Source organism: Melanaphis sacchari, unplaced genomic scaffold, assembly GCF_002803265.2.
Source record: "Melanaphis sacchari strain LSU unplaced genomic scaffold, SCAv2.0 Contig72_pilon_pilon, whole genome shotgun sequence".
NCBI classification, from domain to species: Eukaryota; Metazoa; Arthropoda; class Insecta; order Hemiptera; family Aphididae; genus Melanaphis; species Melanaphis sacchari.
This window is the reverse complement of record NW_020271519.1, coordinates 1,715,448-1,729,036: the sequence shown is the minus strand read 5'-3', so window position 1 is coordinate 1,729,036 and position 13,589 is coordinate 1,715,448. Positions and strand designations below refer to the sequence as shown.

Here is a 13,589-nt window from a genome sequence, read left to right as displayed (position 1 = left end):
GACTTTAGAGGCCACTGCGCTATGTTAGTGAAAAACAATAACTAAATATGAGTAAGTAGTAATATGAGTATTATGTAAATTGCATAATAATTAAATATTATTGAATATTATATTGTGTGGGAGTGGATATGAGTCCATTTTAAGTGGTTTGCGGATTACTTTAGATTCGTTCGCTACTAACAGAAGGACCACCATTTCCACTTGTCACTCAATACCTTACCACGTAGGCATCAAAGGCTATCATCTATATATTTTCAATAACGATTAACGACCAATACTTGACTATTAGAAACAACAGAAACCATTAGGTACCATATATTATTGGTACCTAATATTAGTTATAATTGATGATTATTAATACTTCGTATATAAAGTATAATAACGCGATGTTTTTAATAATTTACCAAATATATAAAAATAACGTTATTAATTTTGAAGTCTTTACTCGTTAACGGGTTAAGTTTAACACAAAAAGAACTATAATATTTACTTGGAAAGAAGTTTCTCCGGATTTACTTCTTGCGACACAAACCACCTGACCTGCATCTGCCTGAGACACATTGGTTATCATCAATCCGTGATCACCAGATTCGTTGACTAATATCTTGTGCGTTGCGTCGTCCTTAATTTGCTGACCATTAATATACCACGAGACTTCGGGATACGGTTTGCCCGTAACACGAACATCAAAACGTGTCAATTTGCCTTCAGTCACGTCACGATCACCACAAACACGCACAAAATTTGGCGCCAACATCTTGCCCTCGACCACTTCTATCGACTCGAGCTTGTTATGAGTTTTAGTTATTACATTCTCCCTAAAAAAATATTCACATTTTATTCTTTAATATTCGTATAACAGATTACTATAATAAGATATTATACTTATTATTAAAATTCAAAAATCATAAGTTTTGATTCTGTATAAATACTAATTATTTTATACTCAATAATTAATAACTAATAACTTTGATTCCCACTATAACGTAACTATTATTTTCCTATAATTATTAACAATATTTTTAAGTTTTAACAACCGTTTACAAACGTTTAAAAAGAAACAAAAAAAAAATAAGTTCTATAACTGTTTGTAAAGATAGATTAAAGATAGATAAGTAAGACATATAATACAGAAAAACCAAATACGAGTAATAAACGAAAGATGCAAGTAGGTATTTTTAATGTTTATCTAAACAAAATTAGATAGATATTGTTTCAGAATTTTTAGTAACACATTTTTTTCTAATAAAAATTGAATATTGTATGAAATGTCGACATGATATAAATATATTTAGAAGTAATATTGTTTTAACCTAACCAAGCGCGAAAAAATTATTATTAGTTTTCATAGAACATTTTTATTTTTATTTCGGAGTAGTTCAATAACTGATGAAGTATAAATTAGCCAAACTCACTTGTCTTCTGTTCTGTCGTATGCCATATGCATTGGTTCTACAGCAAGATACGCAGTAGAAACTACACAGCCTTGTGGGTTTTCTACAAGCAGAGTGTAATGTCCAGAATCCTCACAACTTACTTGTGGTATATAAAGTGTAGCGATTTGATTAGTGAAATTGATCTGGTGTTTTGGTCCGTTTACGAGTCTTTGGCCGTTCTTGAACCAAGTCAACTACAAGACCAAAAAGAAAAAAAATCATTTAAAATGCGTTTTAATTTTTCTATTAGTATATTATTATGTTATATCATGTTTTTATTTTTATTTTACCCTTGTATCCTTAGCTGTTGACACTTTTACAGTAAATGTAGCGTTTGCTCCTTCAACTAATTTTGAGTTACGCGGTTTTTGAAGCACTTGGGGTGCTACGACCGGGCCTTGATGTGCGCTGCTTGTAAACTTGACATCCTCTTCACCTAGGTACCTTTTGGTGACAGATTGTCTGAAGGACACTTCACGGAGTAAGCGATATTCGAAAGTATCGACTTTGAAATCCTTATTCAAAAACATTAAAACCATTGTTACATCACAGTAATAATAATAATTAATGATTGACGATCACCATGTTTATAATATTGTCTTACTTCATCGATGTTCGAATAATTATTTGTATACAGCGTATTCTGTGTCTGTTGTACTCGCTGCGAACCATACGTGCCTTGAGGTATTTGAACGGTATGACCTAACAAAATAAATTCAACCCATTAATAATAAAAAGTTATAAGTTAGACCATAATTTTGCATTTATTTTTAGACTTTTAGTGCAATTATATATTACCTTCTGGTTGAATGAAAACAGAACAAATTGCTTCACCATATTGATTGCGCGCCGAACACGTGTATTCACCTTCATCTCCTGGACCGATCTGATTGATCGTAAGAACAACATTCCCTGTTTGTTGATCATACGTCATCTTGTATTTGTATGACTCTGAAAATAGATATTTAATTCAAAATACTGTTATATTACTAAATTTTTTGTTATATTTTTTCTATTGCTGTTACGTGACCTATAGGCCATAATTGATCAGTAGCGTAAGTTAGGACGGTTAGATGCTAGTTGTTTACATATTTACCCAATAGTGGAGCGCCTTTCCTGGTCCATGAGACAAAAGGTTTAGGAATCCCCGTAACCTTTCCTTCGAAAACGGCATTTCCTCCTTGAGCAAATCTGGCATTTTTGAATATTTGTTCAAATACTGGTGGAGCAGCGTCATTTCTAAAAATTGAATTTATTTTTGTTAAATTGTTTTACTAATCGCTATTGCAGTAGTTTATAAGTATTCTGACTTACCCAAATTTTGGAGTAGACTGTTGTACAATAAACCCTTCGTGAACTGAAATATAAAAAAAATATACTATAAGTATAAATAATAAATTAATAGTTATTATTATTTACTTAATATGTCAATAACAACAGGCTTGAACTAAATGTATACTTTGATAAATAATATGGTTGAAGTATTTTATAGTATCAAATAAATTCAAAGATATTTTTCAATAAAATATTTAAGAGCCAAAAGTTATTTACAGTTAAAATAATAAAAACTCTATTAACTTAAAAATTATTAAAAAAAAGACTCCTATTGTACCTATTATCAGCAATACTTCATAATAATAGGAGTATGTGTACTTATATTATTTATAAAATCACGATGTTTGATATAATATATAATTTTTAATTTTATAATTACATCCTTCGAGTAAACGGTAATTATAATAATATCGTTTCTTGGCATGGCCGCGCGAAATACGGGATCAAATTACTCAAACTCATTTTTGGAACAGGTCATATACGCATTATGCACTGTGGGCGATCGCAGCTGTTTTACGCCAAATGACATTACAACGAAATAAAGTAAACACTATGATTTAGGTGATGTTAAAAATTACTGTAAAATTTATTTTGTATGACATTTTTGTGTATTTAATTTAATGGCATGTGCACAATTCCTTTAATTATATGCAAAAATTAAAAGTGTATGAAGTTAAAGAAAAAGTAAAAATATAATATTTTCATGATAGAGAGAAATAAATAGATTTAGTTTTAAAAAAAAAAAAACATAAAACACAAGATTATTACTTTTTATTCTGTACCAAAGTGATGCGGCACAATATTGAGAACTGCAAGCGCATGCGCATACATTTCTATTATCAGCGTATCGCGATTTATAGGGTATATATTATTTATAACTTAACAGTGTCAGCGGTGCGATGGATTCAACTCAATCACACGTCACAGAGGCGAATTTGGTAAAATCAAATACAATATTCAATGTGAACCACTTCTTATTGGTTGATACATGGCCCAAAATGGAAAAATCTGGTTTTAGCTAAGGGACATACATAATGATAATTGTTGTCAAGGTCTTCTTTCGTATGTGTTTCATAAAATCGAAACGTACATTTATGACTAATAAAATCTGTCTAGAAACTATAAATGCCTCGTGTAATAATTCCAGCAAAGGTCATGAAATCTAATAAACCACTGCTAAACGCGAGAATACTTAGAAATCAAAAACGTTACAATTTATAATTATTTCTAGAAATATAGTAGCGTGGTGTTGAAACATAGCATCTCAGAATACAATAAACAAATATATAATAATATTCATGATATTATATAGTTCTGAGAACGTACTTGTATTACGAACTTCAGATATAAGTGTGTTAAGGAAATCTAATAGTGATGACAGAATAATTTTCTGATAAAATAAATAAGACCACTTAATGGAATTTCGTTTATTTAATAAAAAAATGTACGTACGCATTCAACCTTACGAAATGTAATACTTTGTTTTAAATAACCCATTTTTTTACATAAATACTAGTGACCGAAACCATAATTTAATGATTAGTCTAAGTCAATAAAAGTGCAGTAAGTTCTTAAAATTGCATTTCGACATAATTTATTTTACGGAACGAATTACATACATTTGCGCATTACATAAGTGTACTGTGTAGGATCTATTAAAAATAATAAATGCAGATATGATAGAGTAAATATTTTATAATTTGATTTTGCGTGATTTTGCGTGATTTTCTAAACTTAAAAAATATGTTTACGATATATCTATGTTATTTAATGTAATAATGACATATGATCTTATTTTGGTACCTATTTAAAGATTTAGTATTCGCATTTGTTTTACTGAACTGTTTTTCAATAAAATACATGACGGTATATGAGATATTTTAATTCATATAGCTATCTGACACCTGTTGACTGTTTAATAAAACTACTATAACAAGTTATGTTAGTAATATTAGGTAGGCACATATATAATTTTATTAGTCTACAATTTATTTATAAAAGCATTCTCATAACATCAATTAAATTAACACTATTATTACTATAAATAATATCATGGATAAAAGAAAATTGTGTGAAAAAATACAATTACTTAAAAGTTATAAGAGTTGCGAAATATTATAAATAGTTATGTAATTATAAGTATCTCCAGTCTTTGAATTCATATGCACAGTAAGTGTTTTCATTTCACACGTTAACTAGCATAATAATAATATTAATTATTTTGTTGCACTTGTATAGATTTATATTTAATTCGGAAAAAATATACCTACAACTTAGTTAAACAAGATTAATTTCAAAAGTGTAAATTAATAATTGAAAATAAATATTAGTTCCTTTTTATCTAAAAACAAAAAGGATTTTCAATAAATTTATAACATGTTGGTTAGTGTTGAAACTAATAAAAAACATAAATGATGATTTTGAATTACATTATAAATATGATATTCTAGAGTCTGAATATTTTATAAGCTTTAAGTTATACAACAATGATAAAAGCCTTAAAAATAGTTAATTTTTTTAATATACCTATAGTATATAATTCTTATGGGCACAATGTTAGATGTCGTGATTTTCCGTTACCTTGTAATGTTAGCTATGAATTAGACTACAAGAAATAATTGTTGTTCATGCTGTATAATATATTAGAGGAATAGAAACACATAAGTCATAAATATTTTTATCCGTAACTCAACATGACGAAGACGATGGATGATAACCGTAGTATGTTATACATAGTTCCCGTCCCCTCAAAACAATTTATTAATCAATTTAACTAGCTCGCCTACGTAAAAAAATAATAATAATTACATCATTGTTGTTTATATTATACATTATTTATACATTACGAATTTCTTACTGTGAATTGAAAAGTCTCGTGGTATTTTCGGTCTCCATGCCGGCCGTAAGATCATTTTATTTTCCAAACGTAATTATTAGTTTTTAATTATTTTTTAATTTCTCGAAAAACGTATAACAATATGCTCGTACACATGTATTGATATGATATTTATAGATAAACAATGTACTAATATTGGTCACACCGTATTCATTCTGCTGACTGCCGCGGACTAACAGCGTCGAACTTATGAAAGGTCGATAGCATTTCGAAGCACCAATATTGCTAACACAGTGTCCCCAGCCTTGCACGAATCGTATAAGGCGATACGGTTGGTTTCCAGTTTGGATGAAATTATTAATCATTGCCATGTAAATAGTCACGTTGCCCGTAAACATTAGGTGTGCATACTGCATATACGGTACAATACGGTCTTTTGCGCGCACGCTGTATGCACTCAGAGGACGGCGGCGGCGGCGGCGGCGGTTTACATCGCAGCTGATCGTAGCTGTCATCTGATACGCGTATAATATAATGTCTAATGAGCACGGTGTAGGAGGTATATCATGTATATTGTATATAATGTATAAATGAAATATAGTTTTACGAAACAATCCATTTGATTCTAATTTTGGTACATCATTTTCTAGGTTAATTTTCTGTGATTTAAAAAAAAATATATTTTTATTTGATTTGAAATTTGAAACTATATTCTGTGTAGCACTATTCAATTCAATATTATGGAAAAATATTCAATTTTTCTTACGAAAAATACATCTTTTTAACTTAATTATCGCAATTAAAATATTTTTTAAAACGTTTTAAAGTAAAAATATCGATTAATTAACAATTAGCCTTTTTATTTTGTTTATTATTGATGGCTGATTTGACTAAGCGCATAGAGTTAGGTCGACTTGCTTCCGATCGGAAAAGATAAATAATAATATAAAATTAAACAAAGACATTTCTATTTAAAAATCATAAAAAATGCTTATGAAAATTAGTGTTTACCTACAATTAAATTAATGTGAATAGATCAGCGGTGTGTATATATGTATATAATTATATAAATGAAAGGTCAGGTTACGATTTCAGGTGTAACACTTGCTGAAGTTGACATACAACAGCGGTATGCGTACAATATACCTACGATGCATAAAATCCCAATAATTTCCAAACCACCATAATGTAACTAAATTATTTCTTATAAACTTGTAATTTAACAATTGTTTTACAAATTAAATGATGGAAAACAGGGATTTAAAAAATGATTGGTTTTGATGTATAGATAGCCTGGTATGTATCCGTATACGCACACAAATCGTAATAATTAGTCACTTATGTTTTTTAGTTTATTTAACATGTAATTTGTCTGACGTGTTAATAATTAATTATTGTTGCGCGTTTTAAACCAAAATATTTGATCACTATACATTACTTAATAATACCAAACAATTTTAAAATTTAAAACTGGATGAATGTTATTTAAAATAGATACTGATGTTATGTCGTATTTTATAATACAGATAATATGTTTATGGATATTTTATGTGAGATAATATGTCACAATAGGTATGTGCATTGAGTTGTTCTATATTCGTTGAAGCAAAACTTGTCGTGGGTCTTGAGTTAACATTATAGTTATTAGTTATTAGTGTATAGCTTATAATTATTAAGTTAAAGTGAGTAAATATTGTACTTAATACTCGTAAGTTCTATTCAACATCTTACAACTTCAAAGCTTATAATATTTTAAAGTAGTAAAACCCAAAAAATTAATTTTTATCTTCAATGTAACCTTTTTACTCGTATACTTAAATTGTATAAATAAATTTACTCTTAATTAATTAAATCTATTCATTTCCCACAAATTTTATATTAACAAATATTTTGAGAAAATAGTCAACATAAAATAATAAATATATATAATTGCACAAATAAAAACATAATTAAAAACAAATTAACATTGTTATTATAATTCTAATTTAGTTATAAGTATTTCTAATAATTTTTTTACCATGCAGAAGTAATTATTTGAAAGACAGCTTAATATAATATTGTTGAAAATAATTTAAATTTATATCTAAGTTTAAAAATTGTTTAACTTTTTTTAATAATTGTAATGTAATACGCTACATAACCTAAAACAGCACCATAGATTCTTTAGTACTGAATCATTTTTTTAAAAATAAAATTCCCAAAAATAAAAGGGTAGATTAATATCTTGAGAACGCTTATAAGATATTTGGATACATCTCAATATTAATAGTATTAGGTTTACGTTTAGAGGTAAAATTAGATAAAATATAATTTATTCCTATTGTTTATTATTATAAATTTTAAATTTGAGGATTGAATATAATTTAATTACATACACATTTTGGTTAAAATGTATTTAAAATACCAATGATATTAACTATTAAGCCATATTATATTATATAATTTTTTTAAGATTAACACGAAAATCATAATATTGACCATATATTTATTAATTGAAATAACGGTTTTTTCTTTATTAAAAAAATACTTCTATTCTTTTTCTATAATTATTACGAGTAATTATTTTATGAAAAACTCAAAATACATGTGTATACTTTATGAATCAACAAAAATATACATACTAATAACTTATTAGTAATAAGTAATATAAGTAATATATTTAAACGACGAACATAGATAAGTTAATCTATTCGAAATCCAGTTAAATTTATCTTTATGTATTTTTAAATACCATCATCAAATTGTCACAGGTTGATCTTAAAATTGTGCAAAATGATGTTCAAAATATTTATTTAAGTAAAGTTTAGTGACAAACTAAATAACTCGCGTGGATCTGATGATGATAAATACATTATGCAACTGGACTTGCTAGCACGAAAGACCGCCAACTACTGATTCTCGTAGATATGATATAAGCTATTTAGATACCTAATATAATTCTATCGGCAGATGGATAACCATGGTAAGTATGTGTGTGATAAGTATGGTAAGTAGGTATGTTGACATGGTATTAGGTACCTTGTCTCTGTGTGGTCTGCGTGAATTGTCTCGTGACCTGTTGTTCGGTACGGTTTATGCTCCTCTGTCCCGTGGACATCGAGGATGTGGTGGTAGTGGTAATTTGTTTTTGCTGTTGTTGTTGATTCATGACTAATGCACAAGTCTCCTCGCGCCCCAGCAGGACGGTTGGCCGTCGGTCGATACCAAAATCCTTCACTGACCCTTAACTCTCGGCAATTTCACACGCGTTAAACGAATAGAAAAAAATTAAAAACAAAAAACGGTCGAACGGAAAACAGTGAAAACCTGAATGGAAAATGCACACGACACAGGTTTAAACAATTATATTAATTGACACCCGCGATCAGAGTTATCTCGCACAGACTTTCCGCGTTTTCTATACGTATATATAAGTGATTTCCGAAAATATCTTTCGCTAAGTATGCGTATGACGGTGGTATCGTGTTTGTTATTCTTTTCGATATTCACTCTCGGACTCGTCTTGGTGGTAACTGAATCGCCGAAGTATGTGGCATTGTGGGTACTTGGAACGATGGCGGCTGTAGCGGCGGCGGCGCTGTCGTGGTGGGAGACCGACGTTTGAGTAATGTGCTTTATTTAGATCTCTGTAAAATTAGAGGGTCCCTTACAGGCGACTATCTATGTGGGACGTGTTTTATTTTATTTATTATTATTTTTCTTTCTTTCTTAATATTTTTATTTTTATTTCTATTAAGAGATGTGGGGTGTGTATGGTGAACTTGAAAGTGTTGAGGTGCCTGTAAATATACTTATAGACAAAAACGTAACACATTGACAATGCGCTGTTTCAAAAAAACTTAATGAAAATTGTTATGATTAATATTCTAAAAATAATAACCATTGTTGTTGTCTGTTAATGAGATCGAATATATACGTTGCAATAAATGCACGTTGCGATAGTTTAATGTTTAATTAATAATATTAGGTATGCTTAATTTTTAAAAGGGGTAGATAATAAAATCAGTTTTCACATAATACATTCATTTTAAAAATTGCTTGTATTGTTACATCTAAAATTCTATTTAAATGTAAACAACCTAAAACTTAAATATTACAAATTACAAATCAGCCGTCAGGTATGAATTTGTTTCTTGTAACTATACAAGATCTAGGTAGGTACCTATAAATTATATAGGTACTTAAATGATATGGGTTAAAATATGTCCTCTTTTAAACTAAAAGTAACAAAATCGTTTATTCAGTGACTATCGACTTAGTTATAAATTATAAATAGATCAATTTCATAAATCTAGGATTTTTTAGGTTTAAACATAAATGGCTTATTAATATGATAACTATATTATGTTATTATTTAGACATTTAGATAAGAATTTTGTTTTACAAAATATGTGTAGGTGGCTTCTACATTTTCTTTCTATCAACTTGATAATTAAATTTAACAGTTTTAATCATTTGAAATAAAATGTTCGCTTGTATAATTTTAAACCATGTGTTTTTGAAAGCTCTCAATGTGTTATTTTTAATTCTGTAATACAATACGATAAAAATATTTAATTCAAATTTACTTTAAAAAAAATGTAATTATATTAATAGTGAATCTATACATACTTCAAACTGTAGTAATATTGTAATTTATTAAAAAAAAATAATAATTACTTAATGGTGCCAATAAAAACTATATAATATGTCGAGTCGTATTAAACATATGTTAACAAATAATAATATAAAAAAAATGTTCTTTTTGATAAACATAAAAATATAAGCTTTTGAGCGAGCTATTCTTGTTAAAAGATTTATTATTTTTATATAACGCCTGCATATTAAAAATATATATTTGAAAATTTTAAAAACATATTTTAGGATAATGTACGTCATAGACACACTAAGACTAATAATATGTCACAGATATTATCATAAACCATGAATGCCTACTTGTAGGTATAGCTGGAAATTCGCCACTACATTATAATAAATTCATAGTTGATTAAATAATTTTTAAATCACTGATAATATAATATGAAGTTCAAAATTTCATTGTATAATTTATTTCTGCCAAGACGAAAAAGAAAACTATGATAGAAAATAAATAATAAAATTATGAAGAACGTTCAAAGACCTTATACCGACAATAATAATATATGTTATTAGCTACTACTAATCTAGTTGCAAATAAGTACTAGACGTGCTATAAATAGAGTGACACGTGTACACATTATTATGGTGTCTCATGGACATAATTTTTTAAAACTAACCCACCTTCCATCACTCATGCAAAATTGATTGCGTACGCTGTCGAAATATGTCGCCAATTTTGCCGGTTGAAAAACGATTGCAGTTTGCAAGGCATTTACGATCTAGCCAAAATGTATTTTAATTACATATTATCATAATATAGAATATTTCGACTTATATTTGGACACGAAAATATTATTTTTTTAATTGTCGATTTACTTGGTTTTTTTATTTTTATCATAATTTTTGTTTAGAACATTAAATCAATAAATACGATTGTTAATATAAATAATAATAGGTAATCTTTACAAAAAATAAAAAAATTATTCAATAACGATCAGTTCACATTTCGTTTCCATAAAAGAGAAATGTCTTTTTAACATAACTATGTTAGTATAGGTATTATATTTACAATATTTTTACGATGGAATGTAGGTTCACGATTTCAAATTTTATTACTACTTACTATATATTTAATAGCTTGAATAATAACAATAAAATGTAAAATTATATACTTATGAACTACGAGTACAACAATATTTAATACTTTTTCATATTTTATTTTTTTAAGCTTTTACCATTTTGCAGAATTTTTTAATTAAGATTTAACACGATTTGTACTTTGCTCGTGTCTAGTAAATACACTAATTAGTACATGAAGATTTTTAAATGTAACTGAAATGCCTGACAAATGTAATTAACTAACTAGTTAGATGAACGTTGTAATAAACATTGTTCTTATCAATATTACATTTTTTTTTTTTAAATATGTAATTTACAATAATCATTTAATATCAGATTTTAAAAATGTATAACAATAAGAGTTATTAGTTATTACATAGTTAGTTAATTAAATACTATTTGTCAGTATATTAAATTATTTTTAGTAATTTAAGTACTAGTGACGTCTTTTTAGTGTATATATATATTACGTAATAAATCAATGCTTTCTGTTAAATACATAACACAGCAAATTTTGAAAAAAAATTGATAAAAAATACAAGCAATCAGCCATTTTCACATCTCATACCAGTTTTTAAGTACCTAGTTTGATGAGCTTTGATCAGAATAGTTGTGCTGCTTTTATTTAAAGACATTCCTTTCTAGTAGGGAATCCAAGAATAGTGTGTACGATTTTTATTTAATATTTTGTTTATCAAATTATATGTTTCTTATAATAATATATTGTATGCGCATAGATATTATAGACAGGTTACCTACTAAAATATAATCGATATGGAATTATTACTTACTAAAATATTCGTTGGATTTACACTCGATAAGAACATTGCAGTTCACTAAATCTTCATTGTAAGGTTTAAATAATTCACCATCTGAAAAATACAATGTATAAAAACATATTATATATTACAAACAATAATTATGAATTGTTATATAGTAAATAATGGATGTTATTCACAATCTTTAATCATTTAAAAAGCAATAAATTAATAATACGCCACAACAAGCTTTAATAGTTGGTCAACGTTAATTCACAATAACTTGTAGATAGTAAACAAATAGTTTAAAACGATACTATATACTAAATACCTATACACAAATTTGATATATTTAAATAAGTTAAAGTACTTAACTTGAAAATCATATAAAGACCAATTATATACATTTTTATCAATTTGGTTGTGATGAATATTGTCAACCAATCAATAACGATGACCTTATGAAGGGTGATGCTGATAATTATGATTATGTATGGTGATAAGTAAAAAAAAAGTTCTCAATCTGTTTATTTAGGTCTACTTTCTAAATTGTTACTACACTATATATTATACTTATTACTTACCGATGATATTTAAGATATTTTATAATTATCTTTATATCAGACCTAATAATATAACAATATATAATATACGCGTATAAGATAAATAAAAAGATCTTTAAATGTATACTAAAAATATAAGTTGAAAATAATTTCAAATTTAAGAGGCAATATTCTCTTAAAAACATTACTTTCAAATTAATTTTATAGTTGTACTTTAACCTATATGTTTAGAAAATAAATAATTATGCCATAAATTGTATACACCCTATTATTAATATTTTTAACATTATGATATTCATATTCAGCTCATTCACAATCACATGTCTTTAAAAACATGTTACTTTTTTATAAATCTAATAAATTGTCTTCATGGCTTTCTGAGGTGTTCAGTATAATTATTTATAAATTATTACCAAATTAAGCAGTTAAAAATATAGTTAATACCTACAATGTTCTATAATAACTAAGCAATACTATTGTAAATAATAATAATGAAATATTCTAATAGCAAAAAAAAAAAAAAAAAATATGTTTTTATTTGTTGGTTTCGTTTTAAATTAATTCACTAAGATTCTTTGATATTAAATTAGGTCACTTTAATAATTATTAAAATTATGTATATACTCATAAAAAATATATTTATAACGACATTTGCAAACTATAATAACAAGTGGTAAATCTTGTTACCACTAGCCAATATTTTGTTACCAACATGTTGAATTTAACATGTGATATGACACAATTTGATGAAATATAAAGACCGCTGTTTACTTTACTTAACTCAGTTTCTTTTATACGTTTTGAAAATTAATTTAGTTAAAATATAAATAAAACATATCTATTTAATTTAATAAATTAAATAAGCGATAAAATAGAAATAAAAATTGAAATAATTCATAAATAAGTAAGGACATCGTATTTTTAACTAGGTAGTAGGAGTAATATGGGCACATTAATTCGTTTA

At 27.0% G+C, this 13,589-nt stretch overlaps 1 protein-coding gene across 1 annotated transcript in view; it reads right to left on the bottom strand.

Moving 5' to 3' along the window:
* Nucleotides 1-9,107, bottom strand: part of LOC112600860 (titin) — a 35,667-nt gene extending 26,560 nt beyond the window's left edge. Inside the window, exons 1-8 of the mRNA XM_025348180.1 lie at nt 8,626-9,107; nt 2,751-2,793; nt 2,533-2,675; nt 2,235-2,387; nt 2,041-2,138; nt 1,727-1,951; nt 1,416-1,630; nt 491-818 (exon numbers count right to left, since the gene is read on the bottom strand). Of these exons, the coding sequence (XP_025203965.1) occupies nt 491-818; nt 1,416-1,630; nt 1,727-1,951; nt 2,041-2,138; nt 2,235-2,387; nt 2,533-2,675; nt 2,751-2,793; nt 8,626-8,755 (1,335 nt within the window). The 5' untranslated portion in view covers nt 8,756-9,107. The remainder of the gene's footprint in view (nt 1-490; nt 819-1,415; nt 1,631-1,726; nt 1,952-2,040; nt 2,139-2,234; nt 2,388-2,532; nt 2,676-2,750; nt 2,794-8,625) is intronic.
* Between the last annotated feature and the right edge of the window lie 4,482 nt (nt 9,108-13,589).